This window comes from Glycine soja, chromosome 3, assembly GCF_004193775.1.
Source record: "Glycine soja cultivar W05 chromosome 3, ASM419377v2, whole genome shotgun sequence".
Lineage (NCBI taxonomy): Eukaryota > Viridiplantae > Streptophyta > Magnoliopsida > Fabales > Fabaceae > Glycine > Glycine soja.
The window spans coordinates 39,595,961-39,615,716 of NC_041004.1; the positions used below are offsets into that span (position 1 = coordinate 39,595,961).

General features: G+C 27.3%; 1 protein-coding gene across 1 annotated transcript; it reads left to right on the forward strand.

Annotated features, from left to right (window-relative positions):
- Window positions 1-8,887: 8,887 nt before the first annotated feature.
- On the forward strand, window positions 8,888-9,850 carry LOC114406921 (ethylene-responsive transcription factor 15-like). The gene has a single exon (XM_028369780.1). It carries the CDS (start codon window positions 9,006-9,008, stop codon window positions 9,732-9,734), a length of 729 nt encoding a protein of 242 aa, XP_028225581.1. The 5' UTR covers window positions 8,888-9,005; the 3' UTR covers window positions 9,735-9,850.
- Window positions 9,851-19,756: the final 9,906 nt, after the last annotated feature.

Below are 19,756 nucleotides of genomic sequence, written 5' to 3' on the forward strand. Positions count from 1 at the left end.
AATTCATTTGGAAAAATAAAAGTGCTCCAAATGCAATTTTCCATTCAGGGATTAAAAATTATTCATGTGTTTTTCACTAATGCCTAATTTTTGAGCATTTGAATTCCAGCTGCTCCAATTTCCAAACAGGAATTGCAGAGGATTCGCATTTCCTGACAAAGACACTTTCTCATGCAGAAGCTTCCAAAACTGAGGGATTCACATGCGCCATCAGCCCATCAACAATTCAGCATTTTCAAGAGGACATATTTACCCTTTTCTTTGATCAAACTCCATGTAAGTGTTTGATGGGTTTATTTGGATGTATTTATTACAATAAATGTTTATGAAGTAATTAATGAACTAATCCTGTTTTAAAACAGATAGATTTATTAGAATAATTTTAGAAACTCAAATTACTTTAACCTTATCTTTGTTAGCTGGATATCGAATTATGAAAATAAGTTGTTAAAACTAAAATGAGAGAAACACTTTTAACATACTCTTTATTATTTGTTAAAAAATATTATTGTTTCAATTTTATTAAAAATTACAAATTATCGTGAGCACGTCTCACTTCTTATTTGATTACTCTTTTTCTTATTTTATTATTTTTAATAAATATTAATCAATAATAATGAAGTATTATGTGTTAGAAAATATGATGCTAACCCTCTTCGTAAATAAAGGAAGCAGCAAATAAATTGTTTATTTATTAATTTTCACAATAAAAAATCAAACGAACAATTATTTCATTTGTTTTTAGTTTTTTATAATGGCAACAACGAAGATTAAAAATCTAAATCTTAAAGTATCTATCTATTTCTCACTATTAGGTAAACTCTAATGAGTTAAATTAGTTAATTTCAATGTTAGTATTAGCGATGTTTCAAAGCCTTGGACTTTTTTTTAAAAAATGGACCAAATATAAATTTTGCCGATGTTGTTCAGTTCTAATTTGAATAAGGTGAATTCTGTTAGTTTTATTAAAACTAAGAGCCTGTTTAGTTGAGTATTTCTAAATTTAATTTCAGATTAATTTGATTTTATAAATTTAAATTTGACTTGAGATCAATTGAAAATAAAAACAATATATATTTAAACATATTTTTTTATGTCTATCCAAATATATGCTTGTTGGTTGTTATTTCGGCTTTATTTGGGATGTAAACATAATTATTAAATTCATATCAGACCGGTTGGATTGACCTGTTAATCTATAAGTTGAGCATCAAATCAGTCCAAGACACCTATTTGATTGATTCCGTATATGATCTGGTGTAAACTAATCTAATTCAATGTAACCTGATTTCAAATCGATGACTCAATGATCCATTTGACTTAGCGGGTCATGCATTTTTTTTTACGGTTGAGCAACATCATTCATATTAGAAAAATAGATTTATATCTTACACTTGGGTCATTTATAGACTTGTTTATATTTTTTACGAAATATAACCACATCTTTAAATTTGAAATGATAAAGTTGTTACCATTTTTAAGTTTTTCTTGACTAATTTATGTGTGTATTCGGTTATGTTTGTCATTGTACAACAATAATATATATTTTAAATTCTAACTTAAGGTTGTTTATGTATACTGAATTCTAAAAAAATATGTTATATGCTCAAAATTTTAAACATGTTCATAATTATGCTTCTAAATATATTGAATTTTATTAAACTTTAAATTTTAAGTTTACAAACTTACATGTTATTAATTTTTTTTAATATAAATTGGATCATGCGGGTTAACTGGATCGATTCGTGACCTAGTACCCCAATCAAGTTGATGATTTGTTTGAATATGATAACATTGGGTGTAAGTAAGTCGGGCTAAGCTAAACACTTAAAATTTAAACTTGGTTTGTAAAATAAATGAATTGCTTAAACTTGACTCATTTAATCATTTGAATGAGCTTAACTAAAAGTTTGAGTTTGGCTGGTTAAAAAATAAATAAAACATGAGATTGTCTTGTCTAGTTTATTTATAACTTATATATTTTTGCTTTTATAAAAAAATGTTTTTTAAATTAATTTTAAATTTCTTTAACATATATAGATTTTAATAAATATGTTAATACTAGAGTGACAATGTTGTTTGAACCAGATAAAATTATTATGAGTGACAAAACTCTCCCTTTAAGTATTTAATATAATTATATATCCAAGATTCAAAATGATTAAAACATCTATTTAAGTTAAAACAAGTCTGCTTTAGTTGATACGCACTTAAGTGATTTTAAAAATTTTGCATTGATAATTTATAAATGACTGAAACTTTAAGAAATTAACAACAACTTTTTAATATATGTCATGTGCTTTTAAAATTAATTTTGATAAATATTTTAAATGTCTTTGTAATAATTTATTAATGATGGATACAGAAAACGTTAATTGAAAATAAATACATATTTTTTTTTTGCTACAATACATAGTTTAACATAGATTTTATAACTAAATATAAATTGAATACAAATGTTAATTATATTTAATTATTTAAGGTTTTTGATCAATATAATTTTCCTTATTTTTTTTATATACAACCATAAGTATCTTTTATCAAGGCATTTTTATTTGAGCAACACTATTATAGAATGCAAAGATCTCTCTTTAAAGTATTTATTGTAGCTTCATGCCTGCATACCTATACTCAAAATTGAAATTACTTTAGAACAATGTGTACCAAATATTAATCCACACACGTTAGTAGTTTATCCAATATTAAAATAAACGAAACCTAATTTGTGTCATTCAAACACAATATTCTAATGTATTCTAGCTCCAAGTATATATGGTATTCAACAATGGCTTCTAGGTTATTCCTCTTGACTTTGAATTTTGAAAAGAAGTCCAGGCGATCTGATAGACCAACTGATTTTTGTCTTGAACCAAATACAAATAACGAAGATGTTAAATCAGTGCTGATCATGAAAAGAAAGTGTCAAATATATGTTTCTATTTGGGACAGGTAACAGAGATACATGTATCTTCTTATGTCGTAAAAAAGCACGAGGCGTCCAGGCCTAAGCCTATAAATAATTGCATATATTTAATTTAAGTAGCTTAGCTTGTAGTACTAACTTTATTACAAGTTGATAGTAGTTAATGCCCACCCATAAAAGTTTCAATCTTTCTTTCAAAGCTTTATTGTCTTCATTCTCTTTATCATATTTAATCATCATAACGGTATCCCACCAACGATGTATGAAATTGAACTTATCAGATGCTACTAATAATTATAACAAGACTTTTTAACGATTTATCAAGACAAAACTTATGATACTATATAAAAGACTTTTAGTATATGCTATTAAATAATAATAAATTATATTATATTATAAAAAAATATGTTCTTTTCTTTTTCATTTTATTTTTGAAAGTAAGTATATATCATCCCTTAATGTAAATTACTAAAAACTGTTTTTTAACGTGTGAAGATGAGATTTAATTTTTTTTTAAAATAATATTTTCTCTTACTTAATTTAAATTACACTATTAATAAAATAGAAATTATAATAAATATGTTTTTAAAATAACTATTTTAAAAATTTATTTAACATAATAATTTTTAATTGGATAATACAATAAAATTTTAAGCTGTTAGTATATAGACTATTTTTTCTTCTAAGTAATTGAATACTTAATTTTCGAATAGTCTTGATCTTTTTAAAATAAATTGATTTAATACCTTCACTGCTTGTTTACATTTTGTCACTATATACATCGTTACGAACTGTTAGCAGATATATGCGTGTGTACACGCATAAATGAGAGAGAGATATTTGAAGTTTTAATTCTAAGAAGATATATTTTTAGGATTGAATCTTGGTTACTTGCAGTTGCAGACTTGTAGCGTCGATTTATTTACTGTGGGTCTGATCGATACTATTTTTTCACTTTAGAATTGACAATACACTGAGGCAATTAGCCTCGGTCAGTCGACATTACATTACACTAAAATAAAATGATTTTTGTAAAAAAAAATTGTTTTGTTAAGATAATTAATATTTTTATGATTTTTACTGTTAACATTTTTTCTTGTATTGTATATTTTGGGATTTTCCATGAACATGATTCAAATTATGATATAAGATTGTTTTTATCTATTAATACTTTCTTCTTTTAAAAAATATGAACTTGCAAATTAAACCTATAACTACATACAATGAAATCATTTATTTCCTATGTAATCTACTTTAAACTAATATTTTAATAAAAACGTATATTCGAATTTACAAAACTTATGTTAATTAAATTTCAAATGCTAGTTTGGAAGTCACTTATTTGTTTTAGGGTTAACTACTAGGTTTTTAATTCCCATTTTTTTAAAATTTAATTTTTAGTACCTAAATTTTTGTTTTACTAGTCAAGATTTTTTCATTTCTTTATTAATGTTTTTTGTCTCTAAATTTTTGTTTGACTAATCAATGTTTTTTAACTTTTTTTTCATTAAAATTTTTAGTATCAAAACTTTTAAAAAGTTCAATTTTAGTGGAATCTCATTAAATAAATAAAAATAATAAATTTAAATTTTTGTTTAGAGACTAAAAATTAATAATTTTAAAAGTTTAGAAATCTTGATCAATCAATCAAAAGTTTAAGGACTAAAAACTTTAATAAAAAAAGTTGAGAAACCTTGATTAATCAAACAAAAGTTTAGGAATTAAAAATTAAATTTTTAAAAAGTTTAGGGGCTAAAAATTTAGTTAGTCCTTTATTTTATATTAAAAATAAAAAATATAGTTGTGTTGGTTTTTTTATTGAAAAAAATATATATACATTAACGGTGTAAAATAACTCTACATTGTCATCTAATCAACTACTTGTTTATGATTACTTTATTGACTTTTAAACAATTATTTTAAAAGTTATATTAATAATAATTTTTTATTAAATAATAATATAAAAATATTTTATATTATTAGTATATGATCATTAAACTCTTTTATTTATGGTTAGAATTTGATTCTTTTTCTTAGATTTTGATAATTATACATTTCATGTTCATAATTTTTAAATCATTTATGCATTTTTCTGAATAATTAATGCCTTTTCACTTAAAGCAAATAATAAGGTAGTTATGTGATAATAGTTCAAAACATATGAACTATATAAATTATAAACTTTAAACCATAAAAAACAATTTAATGAGACAACAAATGAAAAACAAATTAAATATATATTAAAGATAACAATAAGTTAACCATATTAATAATAAGCTATAAGTTATAACGTTTTTCTGAAAAAAGTCTAAAAAGTATTATAAGTGAGGGATATAATTTCATTTACTAAACACATTTATTTTAATAAATAACTTACAAACTCATTAAATAAACTAAAATTGAGTTAAAATAACTTGCCAAATACACTAAATTCAAAATCTCATAATAAAAAAGCCTGATTTCTCTGAGAGCATATTCATTAATTGTTGAGTGATAAGTACAATATATAGTTACTGGATTTATTTTCGCGGATAAATACGTTGCTACTTGCTATTTTTCTAGAAGAAGAACAAACAAAATTCAACAATGATTTACAGAACAAGATCGAATACAGTGTAAGTTACATGGTCTTGAATTATTTATTTGCAAAGGAGAAGACACGCTGGCGGCTGATGTAACACTAGTTCATATTCTACAACCTTAGAAGGTTAGGGTCTATAAGTTGGACAAAGATAGGTTATTGGAATGGAAAAATACAGTGTATTCAACCTCTTTTTCACTCCTGGCCGGTGGCCTACGATAATCTTTTTTTTATTTCCCAACTTTTCTGAGAAATTAGCAAACATATTAAATACAACATGAGATATATTATGCCTATATATATGTATATTTCCGTGTGCAATTTTTTCTAAAATTTAATTAAAGTAATTAAATAATATATATACACACGTTTTTTTTAAAAAACGTATAACAAAAAAATATTTTAAATACTCCACTTAATTTTATCCTTGAGTATACAAGTAATCATCGTAAGCTTTTCAAATATACGTAGAAATAGTGTATGTGTATGTGCATGCGTAGAAAACTATATGGGCCATTTTAATTATGATACGACTAATTCAGATAATGAAATTATGCGTGATAATAAGTTATAAAATTCATGGAAAGTTTATACATGTTTAAGATCTGATGAATGTAATGAAAAAAAAGGCATATAAAGATGTTTTTAAAAACCTATTTAATAAAATAAGTCATATTTTAAGCATTTGAAACAAAAATTATCTGATTACACACACACAAAATATTTTAAAACTTATATTATAAACTAATTTGATTAATTTGAAAAGGTTAATTAGTCCTTAATGCATCAATAAGTTTTTAGAAGATCATATATATAAAATTCTTAAAAAAGATAAGTCAAATTTAAATAAAAACCCGATGCTATATACATAACATGTCATATAACTAAATCCATATAAAGTTTACTTGGCCTGACCTAAACTTTTGTCTGTTTGAAATGATCGAGGTTTTCATAATATAATTATTAATATCCGGGTTTGTCTTGCTCTATCTATGTTCAGCATAGCAACGACGACAACAATGAATCTACCCTAAAAAAAAAAACAAAACGACAAAGTTGAAAGTGATTTTCAGAAAATGATAAAAAAACATTAATTGTAGTGTATAACTATAAGTACAAGACATTATCAAATTTTCATTATGAAAAAAAAAAAAAGCAAGGAATCAGACTTTGCTGTCCATCGAACACTGAACCGTATCTATCAGTTGTAGCGGATGACTACGGCTAAGGATTCTTTATTTTACACGAAGAATTAATTGTTTGCATATTCGTATATTTTCACTAGAAAATAATTTAAATTAATTGAGTTATATTTAATAATTCAAAATTATTTTTTAGTCAATTTAAACATAAACGGAGGCAAAGCTGAGAAATGAAAATGTTGGGTGTTGTATACGACGACGCAAGACAGATAAATGTTAGGAGCGCGACACGCTGACGCTGACACAATTCCTTTGCTAAACTGTTATGCGTGTGCGTATGGGATTGCGTTTGGTATGAACAAATAATTAATCATCAATTGAACATATTCATTATTCATTAGTAACACTATCAGTATTTTTTTTTATAGGATGATATTAGTTAGGAGCATTTATTAATTTTTTATGATTAAATTTTGTTAGAAATTTGATTAATTATTTTTAATGGAATTTTTTCTTTCAATTATTTTTTTTTCATCTACAAAACTTAAATTCAAAATTTTATTAAAAAAATTGAGATCAACATCATTTAAACCAACAACTTATTGGTAATAGTATAAGTATTCTAATATATATATATATATATATATATATATATATATATATATATATATATATATATATATATATATATATATATATTTGTCAAATGTTCTTAACAAAAAAAACACTTAAATCAGCAATGCAAATCAGCAAAAAATATAAGTGTTCTTAAAATATTGTTGACAAATAAAATATAAAATATAAAGAAAATTATTGGAAAATACCCAAGTCCCACATCAACGGCCTCAATCCTTATGTTGGAAATAATTCAAGTCCCATTTCGATTAACAATACAACCATATTAGACTTTATAAGTGAGGGACAACCCTCACCCCTTGAGCTAGCTTTTGGAGTTGAGTTAAATCCAAATTCGCCTTCTAAGATGATAGCCCTCGCTTGTAATGACAAACACCCACCATTTGTTGTTCACGCATCAAGTTCAATAAGTGTTTGGCGTGAGGGGGGGTGTTGGAAATAATTCAAGTCCCACACCATATTAGACTTTATAAGTGAGGGGCAACCCTCACCCTTGAGTTAGATTTTGGGGTTGAGTTAGGCTCAAACTCACCTTCTAAGACCTTGAAATGCAGCTTATATATCTGTTGAGTCTGGTTGTTCACACATCAAGTCCAATAAATACTTTGGACAACTTCACTTAATGTCAACTGATTTTAAGATGAAATCTAACATAAATATTTACTATATATTAACAATGCAAGTTTTTGGATGTAATTAAAAATATTTGATACTTTTAATCAACCTCTCTTATATACTCAACAAAAAGTCCGTAACAATATTTGCTAAGTAACCTTTTATAAAAGTTAATAATCATATATTTTAGTGTGCATATGTTTCTCTAACTTTAATTTGAAATTAAGTATAACTTTATGTAAGATTTGTATGTATAGCATATATTTTTTTAAAAAAATAAACATCATTTCAAATGTTTTATAAAATGTAAGAAATCCATTAAATACTTTTAAGTTTAAGAAAATAGAATTATATTTGACTAAATGATAATTTTACTTGCTTTAGCAAAAACTTTAAGAGGCAAAAAATTAATCATGCCCTCAATAAGTAATATTATCTCGAATAGATGATATTTTTAGATTATACTAAACATAGATTTATTTCAAATATGAATATTTTTTGTTGTGTAAAAAAATTAATTCATATTTGAAATAGGCCAACTCCCATAACTTTTTTTCAAACAAAATTATAAAGACAAGTACTATAATAATGTGACCCAAATCTATTCGCTCCCATTCCAAATGGTCATTGGCCAACTCAGTCCCACCTTGTTTTCCATTGGAGGAGTTGCCCACGTGACTTGATTGTTTGTTTGACTCACGTGCCTAAATTAATTTATATACATATCCTTTTTTATGTGCCGAAAAGGATTTACGGCTCCAATTTAGGCACTACCTCTTTTCTTTAATGCAAGCAAATGATGATAATTATAATTATTCAAAGACATCTATCCATCTATCCATCCTCTTTGCCCAACAATATAAACTTCACTGTTTCACCATAACTAACTTATTAATATTTTAATTCAAATGATTTATCCATCCACAAATTTCAAGTCCTTTTCTTTCCTCCTCCTTTTCTACGGGTATATAAAGGAGGCAAGTGCAACCCCTTTAGATATATGTTCACTCAAACTTAAAAAACGCACACACAATTTAGTGACACTTAACTAGCTACCACTACAAAACTTCAAACATCAAAATTGTTGTGTGCACTTCCATTCCAAGAGATGGATTTAGATTTTGATTCCACTTTTTTCCTAAACCAAAACCTTAGTTTCTTCCCAGAAAACTCCTCTATTTTTGGAGACACTTTTTCTTGGGACTACAACTTTGTTTTGGATGATATCTTCAACAACTTGAGCGACAATTCGTCACAATCACAAACCAAGGAAACATCCTCAGCGTCCAATGTTTCCAGTTGTATTGGTAGCGTTGAGTTACAAGAAGTCTCATCTAACACCACTTACAAGGAAGTGAAAAAAGTACGACCACCACCACCATCACCACCACTACCTTCACAACAAGTTGCCAAGGAGCCCAGGATGTACAGAGGAGTGAGGAAGAGGCCGTGGGGGAAATTCGCGGCCGAGATAAGAGATTCCACTCGAAACGGCGTTCGAGTGTGGATCGGAACCTTTGACACGGCCGAAGCCGCGGCTTTGGCTTATGATCAAGCCGCGTTTTCTACAAGAGGGTCTCTTGCGGTGCTGAATTTCCCAGAGGAAGTGGTGAGGGAGTCCCTTAAAGACATGCCAAGTAAGCCATGGGAAGAAGGTTCCTCCCCTGTTTTGGCTCTTAAGAGAAAACACACTATGAGAACAAAGTCCAATTCTAAGAAGAAGACCAAGGTTGATCAGAGGGAACAATTAGACTTCAGCAGAACTTCGCAAAATGTGCTCGTGTTCGAGGATTTGGGTGCTGAGTACCTAGAACAGCTTTTGACTTTGACTTCTTAATCAGCCTCTCTGTTTTCCAGTTCTCTGTTTTTCGAATTGTTCGTAAACAATTTTTTACTTTGTAATTCTTTCATCACTAGGATCAAACGTTATATTCTGTTCCTACTTCTTCCTTCTTTTTTTACTTTGTTTCACCTTCGTTCCACAATGAAAAGCTAAATTTATTTAGTAGTGTATATATTGAAAAATGCTTCTTATAATCTTTTTAGATATCACTTTTGATTGAGTGTGGTGCATGAAATTTATGAACTTTAGATATTTATTTAACTTTAATTTAAACAGATAAAATAAAACTTAGATAGTAATCATTTTCTTATTTAGTTTCTTTAGAAATAAAACTTTGTAAGAATAATATTACTCAACTTTTTTTTTCCATAAGTGACGTAAGATGATGTACAGGCATATTTTATTTTCCCAACGAAATATCGTAATATTCTTATGTTGGTTGATAATAACTTTGTTGCTTACGAATGTATGAATTTAGTTAAGGAGATCTGTACTACCGGTTTATCAATCATATATTCTCTGTCTCTGAATAAATATATATTCTTTGACTATTAATAATTAAAACGCAATTAAGCAGTGTAAAAATAACGTACAAAGTTTAATATAGAGCAGTTGCTTTCCTTGTGTATACCATGGGATTCTTGAAATAAGAAAATATGCAATCTTATTTTAATGTAATAAATAAAGTCATAAAAATATAAGATGGAATAGATGGTACTAATAATTATTAAAAAAAATGGTACTGATAACTTTTTAGTAGCTAGATAGAAAAGATTGGCAATAATGTCTAATCATATTGAATTTTCTTCTCTTATATTCTAATTGTGTCTTTGTCTAAGTTACTTCATCGATGAATACTAATAATATATTTTTTAATATATTCTTTCTAATACATATTTCACTATTAATTTAAATTTATTAAAAATTACAAAATAAAAAAGACTCATTAAATAAAAAATAAGAGCTATCAAAATTTGTAATTTTTGATAAATTTTAATTAATATTATAAAAATTATTCAAAAAAATGTATTAGAAATGTGTTGTTAATACTTTTCTTTATTTTTAAATAATATAAGGAAGTATGTCCCAGAAGTTTTAGAGAAATTAATTACTCAATATAAAGAGATGTGATAAATACTGTTATTAATTGAAAAAGGAATTATCGATTAACACTCCTAACACAAAAGTAGAAACGAATGAGACAATTGTTAAGAGAAGATCATCTTATCAAATCACATAAGTGAAAACTTCTAGCTAATGCATAGTCAAAGTGCTAAAAGCACTAAGCAACCCACTTTCATGCTTCATTATTGGGTGATATAGAAATAACGTTTAATATCATATTTAATGAGTTCCAACGCTTAAAATTAAAACTTTTTTCATTGGAACAAGAGTCTCCCTCCAAGGACGCGGTCGAATGGAAGGGGGCAAGCAGGGATCTTTCCCCCTCTCTCAAGACCCTTAATATATTTATATAAGAAAATAAAAATGAAGAGTATTAACTTGATGTTTGCTTAATTTTTTTAGTAGTGCATCTTATTTATAGTTTTTTTTCATAAAACTAATAATAAATATTTTTGTGAAACTCATTATTTATTAAATGAGTATTTATTAGAAATTAAATATTTAAATAATTGTGAAAAAAAATTGGTCCCTTTTGATACATTATGATTTATCCTTGTTTACCTAGGACTAAAAATAATATTCTCTTTGCTTTTAAGATAGAATTTTTTATCCCTAGAGTTATTGTCAATGTTTATTTCCAATATTCTTTTAGTAAAACCTTTTTTAATCTTTTCTTCTATCTCCTTACATGCAAATAATTTGTTATTACTAACTTTCATCATAAGGGAACTTAGCTTTGTTTTTACAACCAAAGGGTTTTTTTTATTATTATTTAAACTTTTGCTTTCATCATCGAACAATTCATAAGATATAGCCTACGTCGTATTAAAACACTTCATAACAGTTTCCTTGGCCTTGTATATTGCTTCATAGATATAGCCCCTTGCTAGCTTTCCCTTACCATAAACAAGTAGAAGTACTTTCATAAGAGAAGCTATGACTTTGAGTACATACACCACATTTTTTAAAAAGTTCGACATCAATTTGGTTTTATTTGCTCCTTTTCTCTTTAACTCATTTGACAAGTTGTTTGCATTCTACTTAATCAAGGTAGACATCTTTCCAAGATTTTCTTTTTCTTGGTGAATCTTTTCCAAGAAAAGAAAAGATGATGCAAATCGGATGACTGCATGTTTCACTAATTCTAAGATTGTAAATAAAGTCAAGAAGAGATATTACCTGTTTAATTGACTTGTTTATATTAAGGAAAGAAATGATACATGGGAGAAATATCCCCTTTCTATTATATATATATATATATATATATATATATATATATATATATATATATATATATATATATAAAATAGGAAATAAAGGGATAAGAATGATATTTTAAAAGGGAAATTTTTTTCCTCAATATAGCAAAACAGGTTGCATTTTCCTTTTGTTTTAAGTGTTAGAAATAAAGTATTTTATAACTTAAAAATTGAAATAAATAGCTTTATATTGATAAAAAGAATATGATAATAAATTTCAAGACTTCAAGTTAAATTTACTTTTCCTAGTTATTATACCATGTTTTTTTGTATAATTTATTCTAAGAAGATAATTATAAAAAGTTCAAACAAGTGAAGGATTTTTTTTCCACCTATTTTCTTTTTATTTATGTTATTTTTTATCCTTTATTTCACTTTCGTCAATCTTAAATCATCCCCAGTCCCCCCACAAAGTTAAAATGGGTTGGCCCTTGGGCTCATTCCAATTTCCTTATAAAGGTAGCGCGTCCTTGGGAGAAATAAAGGTATTTTTTTTTCTCTTCTTTTTGTGGCCAATTAAAACGTATTTCTTTTCTTTATCGTAGGTAAGATTGGAGGCGATTTTATTCAGACATGAGACACTTGTTAGGACCATTGTTTTTTAACATCTCTAACTATCTTGTTTGGAGAATAGCAGTAATTGTTGTCCATGTCAATATCATGAAATCCCATTTTCACATTTTGTGTACCATCTAAATTATTTGAACATTTGTTTGTTCCTCGTTTCTGGGTTAGCACGACTTTTTTTATCACTGGGCTCTCATGGAGGTAATGGGCTTTCACCGAATGTCCACTTAATTTTGTGTTATTAACATAATACTCTAACTAATTGAGTTAATAAGCTAATTATGTTAAAAAATAATTAATGTCAATATATATAATACTAAAATTTCTTATGTATATTTAATACACATATAATTTTACATAATAAATTTTATAATAATTAATTTTGATCCAATAATGTATTATTTTACATATATAAATTTTTACTAAATTTATATGTAAACTTATATTTAAAATTTATATATGTAAAAAATATTATTAGATAAAAATTAATTATTACAAAATTTATTATGTAAGCTTATATATATTAAATATATATTAAAATTTTTATTGATATATATATATATATATATATATATATATATATCGACATTAATTTTTTTTAACATAATTGATCTATTAGCTTAGTTGGTTAGAGTGTCGTGTTAATAACGCAAAAGTCACATATGTATTGCCAATTTGTATGGGTTATATGTAAGGGTATTTTTAGTTTTTTCTCTTATTGTTGGGTGTATTGAAAAAATTGTTGGGTGCAGGAAGAAAATCCTGATTTAGCCCAGTCCACGAATAAGTGACTTCCAAAACAAACGGGGTCGGATACCCAAAACAAATAAAGGTCGACGAGTGATTTACTAATGACTACAACTCTTTCGGAATTTTATATCATATCTCATTAAAATGAGTAAAATTGTATAGGTCTGATAAGACAATAACCACGGACCAAAAAAAAAAGAAGACAATATAACCCGTCTAAATCCATGGTAGTTACTGGTTACCAATACAAAAGAATAAAGATTACTGGTATAAAAAACCTCTATAATTTTCTAAAAAAATAAAATTATATTATAAATAACGATAAAAATATATATTCTTATGCTACTTACTTCTTTGATAGTTAATACACTCTTAATTCGTCAGTTTTTTTCTTCTTCTTATTTTTATCTTAAGAAAAAATTGAAATGGAAAAAATAAATATACTTACCCAATATGTGATTTAAATGAAAGAATGCTAAAGTCATATTATTCAGCAAAAAAATGTTTAAAAATCGTTTAATTTTCATGGATTTTCATACTCTAGCTAGATAAGCATTTTGGTATCAAAGACATTGGCTTTCTCATTTTTTTTCCCCTAAGATTGGAGGTTGCCTATTCTCTTGATGGCATATATCTTTGCCAAAGACAATTTTTGGGGTCTTAGGCTGTAAACTAGCCAACATTTGGATTCAGCATGATTCTAGTCCTCCTTATTCTGATGTTATATTGGCAGGATGCTCTATACCTGACCACCACTCACCCTAACATTGGTTATGTAATCCAATAACTAAGTCAATTTTAGTTCCAACCTACCATTGCACATGTCAAGATGCTCCATATAACAAGTTGTTGATATGAGTGATACTAAAATATGTCTTTTAAAGTAAAGTTTAGGATTCAAACTTTGTGGATAAAAAAAAAACATGATTGAGTAAAAAGATCTTATAAGATAATCAATCAGGTTCTTCAACGAAAATTAATCATCGACAAAATTGATAGATACCATGTGCCAACATTTTAACAAAAAAAAATCTCAACATATATCTCATTACTTGAAAGTCACATTTGTGAAAGGGCTATACTTCCCTGGATCTTCCTCTTACAGCTCTAAGAGGCTTCACTAATTAATGTCGATTGAGGGGCTGAATTGACTCCAGAAGATCATTGAGTAGAGTCACTGGTTTTACCTTGGGGATTCCTTGAAATAAGTCACAGTAACACCTTATCGAAAGCAGAATTAAAAAATGATTGCTGCTGCTACTTGAGAGTTGCATTCCAATGTAAGAGATAATCAGTGATTTATTTTGACAGAGTAGCTAATCCAGTAGTTCACAAACGAACAAAACATAGTGGACATTTTTACAAAGTACTGCATCCCAAGTCCAAACCACTTTCTACGTATGGTTTCTAAGCTTGAAATTGTAGATATCTACCAACCTGAATTGCTGAAGACGACAGATTAATACCCATAATATTTTGATCTTTTTTTTAGTTCTGTCAACTCTCAAGTTGTCTCTGATTAATTAGACTTTATTTTTTTTATAATGACGATAATAAAAATTGAATACAAGTCTTTATGTTATCTAAATTTTCTCACTTAGATCAACCTTAGTGAATTGATTCGTTAGACTTTAATTTACTAATTAATATCTTTTTTATTTTTCCACTATATTTCGTCTCTCTCTCTTTTTTTTTTTTATATTTTATAATTACTTTTAAATAAAATAAAAACCTTTTTGTACTGACCATGTCTCTTTTTCCAAATCATACGGAATTACGGATAGTATGTCTTATTTAATAATTTTTTATTATTTAATTACTCATTTGTTTTGTGTAGTTACAAAATTAGTGGTGAATCTACTTAGTCTTGAGGAGTGAAAAAAAAAATCATCAATAAATACTAATTATTAATATTATTAGTTTTTATTAGGAAAAAAAATTTGAAACTGCGATCTTTTTTTTCTTTCTTTTTATTTTAATTATCTAATTCATTTTATATCTTTAATTTTGAGGAGTGAAAATGCACTCGACTTTGAAAAACTGAATATATATATATATATATATATATATCAATCACTATTCCTTATACATATCATTTTAATCATTTTTAATTGCTATGATGAAATTAGAAGAATAAAAAAATATGTATTAGGACTAAAATAAAAAATTTGAAGTATAGGAACTAAAGAAATTTGTTACTGTTATAAAAGCAAATGAGTAATTAAACTTCATTTTCTTTTTGAAATCAAACGGATAGTGGTTTCCATACTTTTTTATTTCTGGCTTGTATTTGAGAGCAAACTGGCGTGTGCCACAATTACGTAAAGATGAACTTTTAGAGTTTTTGGTAGGTGGAGAGATAGTACTATTAACAACCAATTAATTAGTGCTCTCTACTGTTCTTGTTCTACTTCCATGAATCTAAGGTTTTCTCTTCTTTCATTAATATCCCAGGTAGATTCCGCCTCCAATATGGACCGTCACCATTCTTTGTGCCATGGCATAACCGAATTCTCCAGGTACAAATTGAAGTTGTGGACTATTAAAAATAAATTTTAGTTATTTTTTATGTTTGTGACTCGTTAACAAATGTTTCAAAAATGACAAAACTTAAATGCAACTTCTTCAGTGCTTTTGTTTGTTAAGTGTTTTTATTTTGTTCTTCAATTTTAAGTTTTACACTAAAAAAATATTTTTAAAAACTATATCTAAGTTTTATTCTTTCAAAAATAATTTATTTATGACTTATTTAATAAAATAATGTCTAACTAATCCAGACCCATGTTTTTTAAAATATATATTATATTAATTTTTTTAAAAAATGGTTTTATAAATTACAGTTTAATATTTTTATTTTTAAATAACGTAAAATCTAGGAATCCTCCCTTATATATAGACCTATGCTTAATTAATAAACTTTTGACCACTTAATCCAGTTGATTACAAAATCCTAATTGTTGCGGTTAAAAAAAATATAAGATTATTTATTATATATCCAATAACAAATGTTAATAGTCTAACTAAAGCATTAAGTTGGGTTTTTATAATTACATAAATAAATTGAATTTATACATAAATAAATTAGATGTTTAGTAAATAAATTAATTAAATTATCACCCCCACTTTAGAAGAAGTTCAATTGCATTCCACTTGGTAAGTAAATGGAGAAAAATAGCGTGGCAGAATATATATATATATATATATATACTTTAATGGGTGGGTGTATGGTTTCTCTCTTCATTATGCTTCCCACTAAGCCTCGGTTGGCTACGGTGGTCTACATATGCAATATACAAAGATAACTATAATAAATTACTAAGTTATGAAAGAATTAAAATCATATTTAAATCTTAATTTTACTGGTGGATTTAGTTTCCAAACAAAATATAACAAATCACAAGATTCAAAGTAGAACTAAAAACCTAGCTAGGGTTGGAAATGCAAACAGTCATTTGGCTTTGGGTCGTAAATTAATGAACAGTGAACAGCTTGACACTTGAAGAATATGTAAAAGAAAGCATCTTTACGTTCCAGTTCCAGCCATTCTTCTTCTTTCCGTTCTCTTTTTGCCTTTGAATAGATTCTGTCAGGGAGGCCTGTGGCTATCCTTGATGTACAATTCCACTATTTTAAGTGTCTTTTCAATTTATTTTATTTGTCTTTTTTTGTTTTTTTATTTTGCTGCGCTGAAATTATCATAACCGCAGAACTGTACAAGGATACAAAAGGCAAGTCTTCACTCAATACAATGTAAAACGCATCGAATGTCTGCCATGTGATGTGAGCTAATTTGACAGCATCAAACAAAATTATTTCCAAAGTACAAACAAATTTTTTTAAAGACAAACAAAATTTTGTAACGTGGTAAACTGATCTTCAAAATTATTTCAGCATCAATTAATTATAAATTGTTTTCTCTATACAATGAAGTCTATATAATATATTTCTATATAAATACCAACTTTTACCTTGGAATTCCATTTGTGGACAAACGTTACACGCATGGTAGAAGATCATTAGACACATTTTCAGTGGTGGGTTGGTATACAAAATGCAAGGGAAATTGTCAAATTAATAGGATTTAATGACACATTGACACAGTTCGAAAATGATTGAATCAAACATTGGCCATGATAATTATTTTCTACCACACGCACACGTGCCCACAATTCCACTCCGAAGTGCAAACAAACTTACAAACGCGACCGTTGAAATTGCTGTTCTTTCAGGCGAAAAGATTTCAGAACCACTGGCAAGATACCGATGTCTGCGTTCTAATATCCACATGCTAACACCAAAGTCATATAAAATTGTCATGGAATGTATTAACGTATAGAAAAGTTTGAGTATGTAGAAAATTGGACACAACAACAAAATCTTACCCTACTAGGATCACAGGACATTGATTGATTTGGTTTTAAAAAACCAAAGCTTCATACGTTACCTATGAAAAGAATAGAAATTTTATTGTTTGCATTTTGTTTGTTACAAATCACTCATATTTTGCAGAAGAAACATCCTACTTGAAGTGGGTAAAATCACTGTGCATGGACAGTAAAGTTTTCTTTTTTGTATGGTTCTCAAATGGAGGGAATTAGATGGTCCCACTAATTTTTCAATTATTATTTTTTTTTGCAATTTGTTAAAGTTTTTGTTAATTTATGGGCACAATTTATTCACCCTCCTAACTCTTTCTGATGATATTACCTGGTGTACAGTGAATTTGCGGTAATTCCCATTTTGAGACTGATGTTGAAGCTTTTATCCCCAAGCAATTTTAGTGAAGACTTCTCAAAATAATCATGGACTAAAAGTGTAGCTGAGATTCTTAAGTTCGTTTTTTTTTGTTAGTCTACCATTGTTAATCTCTTTTATACATAGATTTTTTTCCAACTCTGATATAGAGATGCATATAATTAATGATCATTCAGTTAGAAGATCAGTTGCGCACTTTCTAAAATATTCTATTTACTCCGACCACTTTAACGTCTTCCTCCTCTTCAATCAATTGCAATTGTTTCCATCTTGTTACGTATTTAGTTTTGAGTTTTCGAATGAGCAAATGTCCTTCTCATTACTCGTTTATTTGTGTTTATGTGGCCTTGTGCAGTGCTATGATCAATTTGTTTGGTCAGAATACATTACTTGGTGTCATTTTAGGGGATCACGCGTGCATTAATTACAGCAAGATCAATTTCTGTTAGCGACACAATAGGTATTGATCATATGGAACAGAATTTATAAGATCCAATCTGTATATAAGAGTTGACTTATGATTTGGTCCATATACTCTTGATTTATAGTTATACAGTAACGACACTTTACTTAGTGGACTGTGCAATGCTGATTAGCTATATGCCTCAACTGCAATGAAAGTATGAAAACTTAATTATGTTGTTCTGTCAAGTGTTTTAGATTTTAGAGCCTTTTCTTATTGGAAACAAATTGATCAGATGCATCATACTTTTTAACACTGGAACTGAAATTTTATTTGTATTCTGGTGGCTTATCACTTGATAAAACTCGAAGCCAATCAAACAAAATTTTCCTTATATTTAGAATTTTTTTGTGTCGTTGTTTTTCAATATTTTTTATTTTCACTTTAAATTAATTATGGCAAAAATGTAAATCCTGTAATTTTAGTTTCAAAACGCTAGTGGCTTCATATGTTATACTTTTCAATCGCCGAAAGAAAGATACGAGGAAGTGTGGATCACAGAATGAGGCCATTTCATTTTCATTTTTGTAATTGAATTGGCATCACCCATAATGGAAATGTTAATCATTCCTTTTCTACAATTCGAAAGGTTCATTTCACTCTCTCCAATAAAATATATTGTATTTTCAGTTAATTTTTCTACCTGTCATCATCGATTCACCAAATTTGTTGTGATAAAATATATATCATGGGTGGAGAAAGAGAGAGTGGGGGCATAGCTAGCCCGGCTGGCCTAGTAAAAAAATCATGAATTAATTCAAATAATTAAGTTGGAACATTAATTTATTCATAACATGATTCAGAATATATAATCAGTCCCAATTCACCAAAACATGGAGTATAATTTTATAAGTAAATTTAAAATGTGGCTTGTGATATAAAACTGTGAACAATATTTTATAAGATGTGTGATTTCATATTGTTTTTATCAGCCTCTAATGGAATTTTTTTTTATTAGTCAATATGTTATATAACTTCTAATATATATTTTAAGAGGTATTAACCCAGTTCTCTCAGGAGTATATTTCATGTTTCCCTTACAAAGCACCAAGTTTTGTCAAACAATTTGCACATGCTTAACTTGTTCTAAAAAAATA

Bases quoted from the DNA above. Each gene is read 5' to 3' on its own strand.
- LOC114406921 (XM_028369780.1), top strand. From the start codon at position 9,006: ATGGATTTAGATTTTGATTCCACTTTTTTCCTAAACCAAAACCTTAGT.